Source organism: Hylaeus volcanicus, unplaced genomic scaffold (genome assembly GCF_026283585.1).
Source record: "Hylaeus volcanicus isolate JK05 unplaced genomic scaffold, UHH_iyHylVolc1.0_haploid 12126, whole genome shotgun sequence".
Taxonomy (NCBI): Eukaryota; Metazoa; Arthropoda; class Insecta; order Hymenoptera; family Colletidae; genus Hylaeus; species Hylaeus volcanicus.
The window spans coordinates 244,462-259,242 of NW_026533094.1; the positions used below are offsets into that span (position 1 = coordinate 244,462).

At 31.9% G+C, this 14,781-nt stretch overlaps 4 protein-coding genes and 1 long non-coding RNA gene across 6 annotated transcripts; 3 read left to right on the forward strand and 2 right to left on the reverse strand.

Moving 5' to 3' along the window:
- Nucleotides 1-10: 10 nt before the first annotated feature.
- Nucleotides 11-2,263, reverse strand: LOC128882601 (uncharacterized). The gene is made up of 4 exons (XM_054134252.1): nucleotides 1,968-2,263; nucleotides 709-1,880; nucleotides 547-650; nucleotides 11-495 (listed from the first exon to the last, which is right to left on the reverse strand). The coding sequence occupies exons 1-4, from the start codon at nucleotides 2,261-2,263 to the stop codon at nucleotides 277-279; spliced, it is 1,791 nt and encodes a 596-aa protein (XP_053990227.1). The 3' UTR covers nucleotides 11-276.
- Nucleotides 2,264-2,396: 133 nt separating this feature from the next.
- LOC128882616 (uncharacterized) lies at nucleotides 2,397-2,894 on the forward strand. The gene is made up of 3 exons (XR_008458477.1): nucleotides 2,397-2,510; nucleotides 2,592-2,648; nucleotides 2,705-2,894. It is a non-coding gene; the product is annotated as an uncharacterized LOC128882616 (long non-coding RNA).
- A 3,236-nt stretch (nucleotides 2,895-6,130) lies between these two features.
- Nucleotides 6,131-10,494, reverse strand: LOC128882611 (uncharacterized). Of its 2 annotated transcripts, none has more exons than XM_054134267.1 (2): nucleotides 6,327-10,494; nucleotides 6,131-6,205 (listed from the first exon to the last, which is right to left on the reverse strand). In XM_054134267.1, exon 1 carries the CDS (start codon nucleotides 10,163-10,165, stop codon nucleotides 9,617-9,619), a length of 549 nt encoding a protein of 182 aa, XP_053990242.1. In that variant the 5' UTR covers nucleotides 10,166-10,494; the 3' UTR covers nucleotides 6,131-6,205; nucleotides 6,327-9,616. The 2 variants fall into 2 exon arrangements, with proteins under 2 accessions (XP_053990242.1, XP_053990241.1); XM_054134266.1 differs by having other exon boundaries at nucleotides 6,267-10,494.
- On the forward strand, nucleotides 6,676-8,297 carry LOC128882606 (uncharacterized). The gene is made up of 7 exons (XM_054134259.1): nucleotides 6,676-6,789; nucleotides 6,843-6,991; nucleotides 7,044-7,196; nucleotides 7,250-7,349; nucleotides 7,409-7,630; nucleotides 7,719-7,963; nucleotides 8,018-8,297. The coding sequence occupies exons 1-7, from the start codon at nucleotides 6,676-6,678 to the stop codon at nucleotides 8,295-8,297; spliced, it is 1,263 nt and encodes a 420-aa protein (XP_053990234.1).
- Nucleotides 10,495-10,581: 87 nt separating the features above from the next.
- LOC128882599 (TBC1 domain family member 23-like) lies at nucleotides 10,582-14,682 on the forward strand. Its single transcript, XM_054134248.1, has 13 exons — nucleotides 10,582-11,621; nucleotides 11,690-11,837; nucleotides 11,891-11,966; nucleotides 12,019-12,125; nucleotides 12,212-12,324; nucleotides 12,375-12,590; nucleotides 12,653-12,741; nucleotides 12,827-13,138; nucleotides 13,202-13,325; nucleotides 13,388-13,490; nucleotides 13,567-14,306; nucleotides 14,410-14,482; nucleotides 14,543-14,682. Exons 1-13 carry the CDS (start codon nucleotides 10,881-10,883, stop codon nucleotides 14,578-14,580), a joined length of 2,880 nt encoding a protein of 959 aa, XP_053990223.1. The 5' UTR covers nucleotides 10,582-10,880; the 3' UTR covers nucleotides 14,581-14,682.
- The last annotated feature ends 99 nt before the right edge of the window (nucleotides 14,683-14,781 follow it).

Sequence of the window (14,781 nt, forward strand, 5' to 3'; positions counted from 1 at the left end):
TTTCTTCATGTCGTGAGTTGAAATGGATTTATAGGCAAAAACATATTTGTTCAATTTGCCTTCTTTATATATAAGTTTTTACAAAATGATAGGTGAAGAATAATACCATCCACAGCATGATGAACGTATAAAAAAAAAATTTTCACGAAAGATTGCTTTTTTTCAAACAATCCAATCCTATGAAAATTCTTTATTAAGCGCATTCATTCAAAAAAGAAATTTTTGTATTGACGCATGAATGAAAAAAAATACCATCTCTTTCCATTCAACTTGACATTATTCATCCTCTTCTGTTGAGTCATCTACAGAATCATGAGAAGAATCATAATCATTGGAAGTTTCGTTAAAAGCGTCCTCCGATAAACTTGCTCTGGAAGCAGCTTGACACAATTCTACATCGGATACCGTGTCCTTGTTGGTTTGTAGATTTTTCGTAAAGGGTATGGAGGAATCAATAAAACAACATGCCGTTAGCTTATTTTTTAAATAAATTGCCTACATACAAAAAAATAACGAATGACGACTACTATTCAAAAAAATCTCAACTGGAAGTCCTGCATTTTTTTTATTTGTATTCCAAACGTTAACAAAACGACCAAGAGATGCTCCCACAAGGTAAGGAGAATTAGCTAGCCTTGCCCAACATAAACCTATTAAAAAAAGTCAAAGAATCCATACACAAGATCTTTTTTTAGAAAAAGAATTTACTCGTAATAGCTCCTTTAGTGTTGATAAGATGATGACGAAGAAATGTTTCATAGTGGATTGGATATTTTTCACTTTCACAATAAACTATCGTATTAGGTTTATATTGAAACGGCAAAGGTTGCGTTTTTCTTTTTTTAGTAAAGCTAAAATTTGGAATTTCATCTTTTTGATTCAATTTTTTACTCATGGCTCGAATATCATAAAGGTAAACCGTGCCATGATTGTCACTTATAGCTAGAGATTGTTGTGACAGCTTTGTGTCACTGCTTAAAGGATCCTCTACCACCTTTCTTTCAAAACATAACGATTGACAATCTTGAAAGCAAAAGCAGTTTTCTTTTTTGGAATGAATCTCACAAGAATAAGCTTTTTTAGTATACTGAAGACTGGATTGTGCTTGTATGCACACAATTGAAGACGTTTTATCACAAATTTGAACGTCCACAACAGGTTTTCCACATAAACGCGTATCATAAAGATACAATCTCCCATTACCGTTTCCTACAGCTAATGATGATGCTGTGTTATTTAATTGATCCAAAAATGTCACACTTGTTACGTCAATACATTCCTCAATACCAAGCGAGTTGGTTTGGCAATTTTTTCCTGTAAAGTGTGGTTTTTGGGTCTTCAGATCAATCACTTTAACAATGTTGTTGCTTCCTCCAAAGGCCATGTAAGAAGGCACTGCTTCACTCATAGAAGAACATGTTATAGGGCCCGGTAGATTAAAAAATGACTTGACCCAAAGCAAATGTTCCGCTTCCCATACACAAATATTGATTTCTGAGGGTAAGGAATCTTCGTGTTGTAAATTGCGGGAGCGAGCATTATCGGATCTTGGAGTTCTACCAATTTTTTTTTGATGGAAAGGTATCGTGCGTACATGATTAGCGTCAAAAATTAAATGAACTATTTCCTTACACGGTTCCATTTCATTCCAATCGACAAGTAGACAATGTCCATTTTTTGTCACACAAACACAAAAGTTTGACGAGGTATTTTCCATTGTTGTCGAGGGACTCCAAAAACACGGAGAACATGAAATCACTCCGTCATTTAAACGAAAACGTTTTCGACAACCAAGAGTTGATTGAAAGCAATCTGGAAAATTATAAAACTCTACTAAACCGTTGCTTCTTCCAATAAATAAAGAAGACTCCGTTTCGCTTCTAAAACAATATGATACAAGAGAAGTTATACACGGTTTTTTTTTTATGTGAAAAAAAAAAATTCAAAAAAACACGCTTCTAATTTACCTATCAAATTCTACACTTTGAGAAGGCGATTGTAAATTTTTTGTTGACACAGTAGGATTCCATGATATACATGATACTTGAGATTCTCTTGTATGAGATGTGATTTGATCGTTTAAAAGCACTGGAGGGTGATTGATAGTGGAAGACTCAACATAACTTTCTGTTTTCAATCGATTAGAAACACTTGCTGAAATAGGCTGCTTATAAGCTGGGTTACTACTTAGTTTGCTATCTTTTATTTGATCAATATCTAGAAGCTTAACCAAACCAATTTCATCACCTGTTAATATGTACATTTGTTTGAAATAGGTTTTAATTTTACAAAGGCGTTTTAAATGAAAAAAAAAACCACAACATTGTTGACTAGAAGTCAAGGAGTCTGATGTTCCAGTCTATTAGAATTTAGCGTGAAAGGAAACTTTTTTCCTTCTTACACACGAATCAGCAAGAAAAGAAAAATAGACATTCCTCGGCAATTTCACTCCTTATATAAAAGATTGACAATGTTATACTATACGGGCTTGTTTAGATGGTACACGACACGTAAGTAGTTTCGTCTAAAAACGCTCTATTCTATTATGAACTTTAACTAAAATTAAATGTACCAAAATATGATGTTCCAAGGGATCTAGTGTGGACGAGTCAATTATGATAATAGGAGGATTAAGAGTTCCTAAAAGAGTATGAGTTAAATGCTTTGATATACTCTGTTCAGACTCTTGTTTTTGTTTTTCAAGCGCTGAAATATCATTGGAAATGTCACGGGGATCAATGATCTCGCTCTCTAAAGTAACTCCCTAAAAAAATAGTGTCAAGTAGACCACAAGAAAAGAAAGTGTACCATTATCATTCTACCCTTAAAGAATTGATGGTGGATGTTTTATCCATATCATTTAACCCTTCATTAATTTTTCCAAGAGCATTATCCTAATAAAAAAATTAATATTGAAAAAAAATCAATAAGTTAATAACATACCAACGTTTCAGCACGGTTTTCCATTTGTTGTTGAATTTTTGACTATTATAACATTAATTGAGAAAATTTTTTTTTTTTGAATTTGACAAAAGAAAAACCCTTACTACATAGTTTAGATCCACTCCAGTAACGTTGGAAACTTTTCATAGTAATGTTTTAAAAATTAAATACTGTAGAAGATATTGATTACCTGCTTTTGAGGGAGAAGTGATACTGTTATTATGACGTGACATGGATTGAAAACGAACGGCATTTCTTCCATTTTCCTTTGCATGAAACGTATGGTAGACACACGAAGCGGAAGTCAAAACACATAATAAAAAAAAGCTATACATAAAACAATGCATTATATTAATGAAATTGTTGATAGTGATATATTTATTTTTGTAGGTCGGGTGTTATATTATAATTAAATTATTTAATCAATGCCATCATTAGATAAGATTAGAAACAGATCTTGTGATAATAAATCTTTTTTTGATTCTTTTCAATTGAAAACTCATATGAAAATTAATGAAAAAAAATTGTAAAAAAAAAAATTAAAATATGGCCGTGAAATGACGTCCAAGAAGAACGTAATCTTTTTTTTTGTTTTGATTATTTTATGACTTCAATTGCAATAAAAGCGAAAACCATAGACGAACGAAACAAGAGGAGAGATGCTGAGATGTCTCTAACTATAGAAAAATCTAAGAATAAGAATCAATTTCGATTTGTTTTGTTGTGTCCTTTTCTGCGTAATACGATTGTATTAAATAACGGAGTACATAGCAGGATTGGTACGATATAGTTTAAGATCTTTATAGTTTTTTTTTTCCCATCCGGTACCTCCGACTATTAACACATTTATTAAGCTCTGCATAAGGCAGATACTCTCATAACATTGAGAAACAAGGACAAATAAAAAGAAGGCTTCATGCATCATTGCTAATTTGTCTAGTGTGGCTGGTGACCAACCAGGTGACTGCGTTCGAGTGAATTCTATTATCCATACTATACATTTAGCTAGAAATCCAACAGTAAAAGCTGGAACGTAAATTATATACAGATGCATAACAAAGGTCAAGAGAGAAGGTTTTCGACTTAAAACAGCAAATGTTCCTAAAAAGAACAAAACCAGTTTAGCAACAATAAAAGTTATGCATGGCAACAATTTCCACGCCATTTCATTTTGTAACTTTATATGAACAAAATAAATGTCAACAATACACCAGACTAGGAAAAAAAAAAAGATTAGCATATTGCTTGTAAAAAGGGAAAACATTCCGCAAATTGCTGTCGCCTTGTCATCTTTTATATGAAATAGTCCATGATCCATTACATTCCAAGATCAAACTAGAGTGAAGAGATTTCTTTTTTTTGCAACACTAAAGTAGAAATCTTTTTATAAAGGTCGTCATGATTTTCAAAGTCTTTCTTATTTAAAACGGAAGAGGTACAGAAATTTTTTATATAGGAAGAAAAACAGGAAGAAATAAAAGCATGTCAATCAGTTTTTAAACAAAAAAGTATCTGATTCACGACATTTATATGTCAAACATGTTTAAGTTCGATAAACTTAAAAGAAGAGTGGTTTTGTTTTGATATTTTTAAAACACACCAACACAACATTAAAAAAAAAATTGATCTAACGTCGTCGTATATTGTTTCTTTTTACTCGTCGTTGGTAAAGCATGCCTGCGTTTTAGATAGTCGCGAACTACGCTTTTAAGAGGTTGTGAGTGTGTGGAGGGTTGCTCTGAGAACGATTGATTTGTATCTTCGAATGCTATGGAATCATTGAGAGTTCGCAATGGTTTTTCAGAACAAAGAAACTGTAAACAAGCATCTTCTATAACAAGACAGAAAGAGAAGAATGAAAGTACACAAGGTTTCTTTTTGTTTCATGCCTTGAAGAAATGAAAATAGTGACTCTTGTTGGATAGTGTGAACTAAAAAGAAAGGAATCGATTTTGCACCCGATTTATTTAAAACCAATTATTTTCTTACCTACATCTTTAATAGTTACAAATCCAAGTGAATGCGAATCGTTGGCTGAGATTTTTTTTTTCTCAAGGCACACTTTAGCTGCTTGTAAAGCTAAGGCTTTTGTGAACATTTCCTATACAAGTTGGATGAATTCGATAAGGGAACAAAAAGGACTTGAAAAAGCGTTCAATGTAAGTCATTTCTTACGGATGCTTTTGAAACAGCGTGTACAGCTTCTTTTGATATCTAAAGGTAAAGATATGAAAAGATCAAGAGAAATTTCAAAGGTACCTTTTGAACACCAGGAATTTTTTTCATAAGACGAGCAACCCGCGTGTGCGGATAACCGGAAGGGTTATTATTTTCTACTAACATTGTGTTTGTGTTACTGAGCTCGAACCCTATACAATTCACCAACACGTACAAAAAGTGGAATCGTTACCCATCAGTCGTTCATGACCAAAGTAAAAAAATTTGGATAATCAGTTAATAACAAAGAGTGAACAGAATTGGAATGATTTTGTTTATTCAATCAAGCGGAGGCCAGCACCAACAGTTTCACTCATATGGGTCTAGTGTTATTTCTTCAGAAAACAGATCTTCAGTCTTTGTAGAATATTTAAGAATATTTGAAAAGAACAATTGAAAGGAAAAAAAAGAACGCTTTAACTAAAAAAAATAATATATTTTTTTTAATTTTTATAAAAAAAAATGTTTTTAAATTGTAAAAAAAAATGATGTTTTGTTTAAATGAAATATAAAAAGTAGCTCTTTTTAAGGGTAAAGAAAAAGATTGGTTGAATGAGATGTTGGTGGTATATTGGAAGGATCATTAATAACATACTCTGGGAAAATCGCTTGTTTGTTAGAGTGAAACGAAGGTAGATAGTCGAAATTCTCTTCACAAATCATTTCATTATCCTGGTGATTATTACAAGTGTTTTGAAGGTTGTCCTGAGACGATTGGATGGACAACCTAGGAAGAGAGTAGTTTAACATATGACGAATTACATCGGATTGTGAAGAACTAAATTGATTAATCTGTGATTGTAATATGGAACGTAATTTTTCAGTGTCATCTGATCTCTTTTCATGATTTAACAAAAGAAGACCGACATCTAAATCTGAAGATATTTGAAGAAGAGTTTGAATGGCTTTTCTCTACAATAGAAAATTTTTAGTTAAATGAAATTCTTTAGAAAACATTCTGATAGCCTACAATTTCAAAATGATGAATCTTTAATTGAAAAGCGCTTAATTCAATACTTTCCAAATCTCCGTCCACTGAAGAAATCTTTAAAACATTAACATGATTTGTTTTCAAAAATTAAAAAGAAACAAATTAATGAAAGTACCTTAGAATCATGTAAAATATTACTATAACTTGTAAGAAGTTTTAAACTTATATTATTTACTGTATTATGTAATGCATCTCGAATATCGTAATTGTCTGCCATTCATTCAACAATACACACGTTTTCGCTGATTAGAGCAGTCGTTTCTTGTTAATTTGTTCGTGCTATCACAATGTCTTGAATTGGATGAAAAGTAGGCACATATCTGATATTGATGCCTTGTCCTTGTATGATGCTCCCCAATTTTAATGCGGTAAAAAAGAAATAGCAAAAAAGACAAAAAAAAATTGTTAAAAATTTTCAAAACCATTATTGAACAATACACAGAAAGATAAGCAATTTCATTGAAGTGCACAGAAACAACTACAAGCGCACAATTTCATCAACGCGCCGTGGCAACCATTTTTACATGATCTCTTCAGCTCACGTTCCTTGGTATAACGAGCACGAATGGTATCATGTTTATGAAAGCTTATTTCAAAGCCATAATAATATAGAACAACAACAATGGGCTATAACACGAGTAAGATTAGTACCTATTTCATAATTTTTGTTGATACGTGTTTCCCTTAACAGATATCTTTCTGGGAACAACGTTGCTCTAACACTCCTATTTCAATTTCTGCTACAAAGCTTTTAATTCAAGCCTCTATTACAGATCGCACGTCGTCATGTTCTATCTCACAAGATCAAGTTCAAATGCTTTATGGTATAGCAATTGTTAGGTAAAGGCCTTGGTTTTTAAATGGGAACTTTTTTTCGCAATTAAACATGTAGGTTCATTAACACGTATGTGGATGCAGAACAAAGGAAGTATTACGCAGAATCAATTTCCAATCTAGGCTGCAAATTGGGAATTCCTTCGGAACTTGTCGAGTGTCGTCATCGTATTACTCATAATGCTGACTTACCATCAATAGAACTTTTACGGTACAAATCATCTTAATGTAAGACAGCTTCCCGCGGATTTCTCGTTTTTTTAGGCACCATGCTAAGTTAAGCCTAGAGTATATTGTTACAACGTATTGGGAACCTCAAGCTGAGATGATTCGTCAACGTTACACCTATTCAAAACATTCCACTGTAATATTTACTGTTTGTTTTCCAAATCGTTTTGAAGTGGTTTGTTTGTGAAATTACAGCAATTTTTATTAGGTCTTATGGCCCTTTATTTAGACTTGGAACGTTTCACCTATTCTTCTTCATTTTTTGAAACACAGATTTCCGTAAAACACAGTAATGGAATAAAAACTCAATCTTTCTCTCCCCTATCCGTCTATCAGCACCTTCTCAAGTTGAGACATTTACGTAGTGAACGTCGTCAATTGAAACGATTAGCTAACAGATTACATACAACAGAAGAGGTATTTTAACAGTATTGAAAAGAAGGCAAATGCTTTTTTTCTTATTTTTAATTCTTGGCTTTTAATGACATTGTTTTCATTGGTAAAGGAACTGTTGGGTAACAAAAATTTTATCGAAATACTTCAGTGTTTAAGAGATTGGGAGGGTGGTTTTAAAAATCTCCTTATGTTTTCACGCGATTTTCTCTGTGATGCCTCTTATGATGAAACCGTTTTGTCGTTTATTAAAGATTGGGTTTTAATAAGAAGACATCCCCAAAACAAAAACAATATGTTTGTTGTATTTTTCATTTTTTTCATTTTAAACTTTGTTTCGGTGAATTTAACCTATAAGTATGCCTCTCAGTGCCTTTAAACGTATTTTTTCTAAATGCCTTTTAATCTTAGACTCGTCGAAGCATTACTTAAGACAATATTAAGTCCAGTTTCATCTTCTTATGAAATGGAAGAAAACATTAATACCACTTTAGATAAAACGATACCTTTTAAAAGGAAAATTTCAGATCCTACGAATGAAGTAAAGAAGCAGTATTACGCTGCGTGGGAAAAGATTTTTATAAAACAATCGTCGATCAAAACAACACAAGTGTCACATCACGATTCAAGTAAGCTCAAGGAATATTTTTTTTCAGTCTGTTTTTTTTCAATCCTCTTTGCAATTTTTTAAAATAAAAACCTTTGTTTTTTTGAGTGGGTTCTACGCAAGGTGCTTATATCGCATGGCTTGAGTGCTTTCTATTAAAGCCCACTCATGAGGAACCTTTTTTTCTGGAATGGATCGCTCGCACTGTTTGTTTTCAGAATCCTTTGCCCTCGATAAAAACAAGTCATGATTTTAAAGACCGGGTTAGCAATGTTGTGGTGGAGTGTATTTATAAAACATATCATCGGGTCCAATCTATATGCGTCTTATGTTTTCCTTATCTATTTCTGAAAAGCTTAAATGGGAATATTTTAGTACCATGTCAACGTACTGAACAAAATCAATTGATACTGTTGATGAAAAGACTTCACGAGACGCTGCCTGAAGAGGGTCTTCTTCAACGTCTCTTGCACTGGTTTGACCCAACACCAAAGACATTATCGAACTCCCAAGTACCTGAGAAGGACTATAAAGAGTTTTTAAGTTTAGTGAATAGCTTTTCAAAGTCCTCGCTAGAAAATCATGTTATTAATGAAAAGCTACACCAACTTGAATTAGACTGTCATCAAAAAATTAAGAAAGGGATTATTATAAAAAAAAGTAAGGATACCCTGTGGACGGATCCTGGGACTTTTTTCACAGAAGAACCGCAAAGTTTTTCTACTCGTTTAACTCAGGTAACATTTTTTTTTTGTTGCACTTTGTTGTAAGTGTCTTGTTCGAGGTAGTGTGGCTTAAAATATCAATGCTTTCCAAACTCATCGGTTCTACATAGTTTATGTGAGGCTGAAAGCTTCTTATCACAACCGCTCAGCCAAAAGAATAACACAGTCAGATCCAACACCGTGGATGAAAACGGGTTAATAAAAGAAAAAATAAAGTCAAAAAAATTTTCTTGTCCTTACAAACGAAGGCGCCAAAATCCCACCACGTAGGCGCTCAAGAGCTCACCTGTTAGGCGTTCAGAAGCCCAAGTCTTGGGCGTTGAGAAGCTCAGGTCTTAGCCGTTCAAAAGGTCAAGTGATAGGCTTTTAAGAGACCAAGTCATAGGACTTTAAGAGAGCAAGTCATAGGCCTTTAAGAGCTCAAGTCTTAGGCGATCAAGAACCCATGTCTTAGTTGTTGAACAGTTTGTATTTGTTTGTTTATTGTTTTGTTTTTCTTTCTTGTGTCGCATTTTCATTAAAACAATTGTGGTGATGGTGGTAGTAGTAGTAGTAGTGGTCATCGTCGTAGTAATCGTAAGAAAAATTGATTTTATGGCGTGTGAACATGGAGATTAAAAAAAAAAAGAAAGACACTTTAAATAGTATATTTAAAAATATTTTGCTGTAAGACTGTAACTAGGCGCCTAAACTTGTTGCAAGCCAATCTAGTCCTTCTGAAACACCAATGCCTTTAACAGCAGACGTTTTTATAATAGTCCATTGATGTTTACGTATAGATGATAACCCTAAAGTATCAGATATTTCTGCTACAGATAAGGCTCCAGGTAAATCTTGTTTATTAGCGAAAACTAGTAGAATAACGTTTTTCAATTCTTCCTCCTCAAGCATCAAATGAAGTTCTTCTTTGGCTCCACTAATTCTGTCCTTATCTGCGCTGTCCACAACAAAAATAATGGCATTTGTATTGGGCAAATAACATCTCCAAAAGGGTCGAATGCTTGTTTGTCCACCTAAATCCCAAACTTGAAATTTGATATTTTTATACTGGACCGTTTCAACGTTAAATCCAATCGTTGGGATGGTTTCCACAACTTCATCCAATTGTAATCGATAAAGAATGGTAGTTTTACCAGCATTATCTAAACCTAAAATTAAGATACGAACTTCTTTCGTACCAAAGTATCGACTCAAACGGCTTACGACGGCTCCTAAAAAATTTCCCATCTCTATAGTGGCTTGTTATGTTGTTTCGTTTGTATTTTTAAAAAAAATTAAAAAAAAAAAAAGGGTTTGTAACGAAAAAATGAAAAAACGAATTGATAAGAAGAAATAAGACACGAGTAACGAATCGAAAGAAAACCACACACTTTAATTGGTAACGAAAATTGTGTACGAGACAATTAACTTTATACTCAGATAATGAGGATAAGCGTTTCCTTTGTATGTCAAGAAAATCAAAAGAAATAGTGTTGTGTCAAAATATTATTTTGGGAGTCAAGCAATGAATGACGTGTTAAAAAGAAAAGGTTGATTGGAAATGCGCATTTGAAGCACAAAAAAAGCACTCCGGGAACACTGCGTCAAAATCGTCAAAGTAGTCGCAGTTTCAACAGTGGTTTGATAACACATATTAAAAAAAAAATAAACCTCATATGCTATTTTGTAAAACCTTAATTAAAAAAGGAAAAAATCTTGCATAACATTAAAGAGAAAAATTGTCATGTGATAAAAGATGAAAGAATGCCATTTTTAAAAGTGTAAGCATAATTTATTTATTAGCCAATGACGGAAATAATTTTTCCTCCTATTAAAGAATAAAAACATTTTTTTTAAAAACTCTTAAAGGAAAGATTTCCGAAAGTGTTATCAATTTAATTTTTAAACATTGATAGATTTCCCAAAAAATTTTTTTAAAAGAAACTTTAAAAAAAAAACACAAATGAATCAGAATCAACATGAACCCAGTGAATCTCAAAAAGAAAAGCAAGAACAAGGTCAAAATAACTTTACAAATGTTTGTAAAGCATTCAAAGAAGAAACAAAGCAACAGTTATATGAGGAGGATGCCTATGTGTATCAGAAGGGCGAAAATGAAGCAGTGGGAAAATGCATATCCACACAATCTTTTAGTAATAATGTATCAAATGATTTTTTGAAAACAACAAACTCATGCAGTTCCATAGAGACGCATATTGAAATAAATGATTCCAATGGCGATACTTTGGTAAAAGAAAATAGCAATAGTCCGTTGACGAAGGAAAAGAACGAATGGCAAAGCTGGAAAAATGATTTACCGCTTGAAAAAGATTCGAGTTTATTAGGTTTTAAAAAATGTTTTACTGATTCTATGACTTCAAAAGAAATGCACCGTTCTTTTTCCTTATTTCATTTACGTCATAAGGTACAAACGGATATATTTAGTAGATTAGAAAATCTTTCGTCACCAGTTTTAACTAAGGTTTCCACCTATGATGAAAATTCGATTGCTCAAATTTTTAATTTTGAAAATGACTGCAAAAAGAATTTTTTTTTATATATATATTTTGATAATCAAGACCCACTTGAAAAAGAGTATTTTAGAGGTGATGTATGGTCTCGATTATTGTGGGTAACAGAAGATTATGTTCATCGAATTCAACAAGAAAGTTTCAATTCCAAAACCTTAAGCGAAAATGAAGAGGTTTGTTTCATATAAGGAAAATTTAATATTTGAATAAATCATTAAGAACATTTATATTTTTTGTATAGAAATTATTGTGCAAAGATATCCATAAAATCTTTCCTAATATACCTTTTTTGGCATTAAAGAAAACACAAGAATGTATGAAATATTCATTACAATACATTTGTACAAAGTATGACATAAAGTATACTTGTAACATGGCAATTGTTTTTGGTAAGGTTTCATCCAAATTTGATTTTGTTTCAACAAAAAATATGAGTATGTAGCACCCTTCTTATTTTTAACATCCGCAAGCTTATCGTTACCTACAGCTATTGCCTGTTTTGTTCAATTTATGACCCAGTGCGTTAAATAAAAAAATTGAATTTGTCTTCAAGGCAATTATTATTGTCAGATATCTTCCATTACTAAAAAATCATGATCCATTAGTTTTAACAAGCGTTTTTGATACTTTTTTAGTGTTACTAAAATATCATGATCCAAAACTTTGTAATTTTCTGGGTAATTTTTTGTTTCACGCGTGATTCGAAAAAAGGCATGTTGAAAATGGTCATCACTAGCATGTTTTCTTTTTCCTTGTTTTCTAGTGAAGCATTCCATTAAGTTAGAACCTTATTTTAAAGCATGGTTTTTAACACTCTTCGCTTCAAAACAAAATTTACTAGTGCTTGTTCTCTTATGGGATTATTATATAGCAGTTGTAAGATTTACTATTTTAATACGCCTTACTAAACAAATATGTTGTATTAGAATAACCGATTCCTATGCTATTTCCTGTCAATTGCTCTTCTTTTTCTGTACCGGGAAGTCTTGTTTTCTTGTGATTTATCTAAATTACAAGAAAAAACACTTTCACTCAACATAACTGATCTTCAAACCCTCTCACAAGTTTTAAAATTATCCGATGTTATCAAAAAAAGAACACCTTTAAGTTTTTTCTTAATACGTTCTTTTTTCAAACCATGCGTACGTTGATCCTGTTCTCTTTTTTTTCCTAGCTTTTCTGGAAAATACTATGATTTCTATAGAAGAAAACCTCCTGGTTAATGTTGACTAGAGAAAAGGACGTAGTTAAAAGATTTCAAATGTTTTATGTGACAGGAAATGAAATTTTCAGGTAATTAAAAGCAGTTCAAGTACTTAATGTATTGTGGCTTTAAAAAAAATAAACTGTTTATTTTTTCTTGTACTCCAATATATAGAAATCTCTACAAAGCATGTCATAATGATCAAGTTGAATCCAATACGTTGCTTTTGTATTTAATTGATATAAGAAACGAAAAAACATTTCATAAAGAACGTTTCCCTTGCACGGTTTTGATTAATATATCAAAGGAAGGCTGGAGATCGGATATTTTAAATCTTTTAGCATTTCCTTTATCAAATAAAGATGCAACACAACTGTGTACTTTTAAAAATTTGCATATTTGTTTAATAGGCCATAAAGACTCTACATTTAATGACAAAATCCTTCGTCTTGTTTTTTCTTTTCTAGTAGATCAATGTTTCTTTCCGTAAGTGCACGTTTCACATGAAGCTTTTTATTTTTATCATAACACTCCAATACAATGTTAAAGGTATATTTCTGTATTATACGGAGGTTTCAAAGCACTCTATGAAGCTGCTAAACGCTTTGAAAAAAATTTAGAGTATCACGATAAAATAACTTGTCAAGCCTGCCGTTCACTCTTTTCTTTTAATGTATGTTTTATTTTTTTTTCAAAGTTTAAACCCAATAGTATCGAGTCTTTTTTTTTTAAAAGTCATCTACAACCTTAGATGAAACGTCTTCAGCTTCGTTTAAAAAAAATTTCAGTAATACATTTCAGTTACAAAGGTTTTTGTTAACAAAAAAAAGTATCAACGGTACGATAAGAAGAAATAGTAATTTTTTTTTTTTCATTGTGTTCTTATTGTTTTTTTTTTTTTTCACATCAAATAGCGGTGAGTTCTAAAGACCATTTGGTGACTGATATATCACTTGAATCCTGTGTTCCACAGACCGATAACGTCGTGGTAAAAAATAATCCTCTACCATCCTATCAATATATCAAATTTGCACGTGACGGGTTGAACTCAAATTCGATTACAAATTTTAATAAGGATAAAATTTCCCGTCTATTTAAAAGTAGAAAACATGTTATCTTTAAAACGTTTTCATGTGCTCCATACTTTTTCAATGACAATTTCCAATATTCACACTTCAAATTGACTGACTCAGTAAATAATTGGTGTAAAAAACAAGTGTCGTACATACCTCTTACGACTTTTGAAGAGACCAAAATCTGTGTTTTTCTATGTTTTATTAAATTAATTTCAATTCCTGATACAGGAGGTGTTGAATTGGTTTCAAAAAAAAACCCTGCGTTTTATGTTCCCACTCAAGCTTTATGCCAATTTGTTTTAACATCAACAGATATTGTTATTGTTTCAAGACTTTTTGATCCTTCCGTTCAATCCAAAACACTAACTCATGAATTCAACAAAAGTTTACAAAAAAATCCCTTAACTCGTGTTACTCAACCTTTTAATACGCACCAAAAATCAGATGCAACCACCACTGATTTCGAAGAGCCTTTTGTTATACAATACTATAAAATTCCTCATCAATTTGTGGTTTATTTGATAGAGTTACAAAAAAATTCAGGATCCTGTCTTTTGTGTTCTGATTTTAACCTTAAAGTATGTTTTTATTATGTTTTCAAAATGATACTATTATCAACACGAAAGCAACAAAGAAAACTATAAAAAATTATTCAATTCAACTTTTTTTTCTTTTTGTTAGAAAGAATACGATTTATGTGTCGTCACATTTTTAAATAATCAGTTACCAGCTTACATTGCCAAAAGATTACAAGGTAAAAAAAACACACCTTTTTCCGCTTGACATGAATCTTTGTATCATTTATATTTTTTAGAACTACTTGCAACTAAAGCTAAAGAAAAAATGCACTAACGTGGCTTTTTAAGCAATTCTAATTTCGAAGACTGTAGAATATAATGTATGACTCTCGTTATTTTTAGTCGCAGCTTCTTGATATTTCAATTTAAAATAAGGTTTTTTTTTTTTAAAATAAAACCGTTCACAGAAAAATAAACTTTTTACCACCCGTGTTTCATTCGTCAAAAAGAACAAGGTATTCTTAATTTTTTGTAA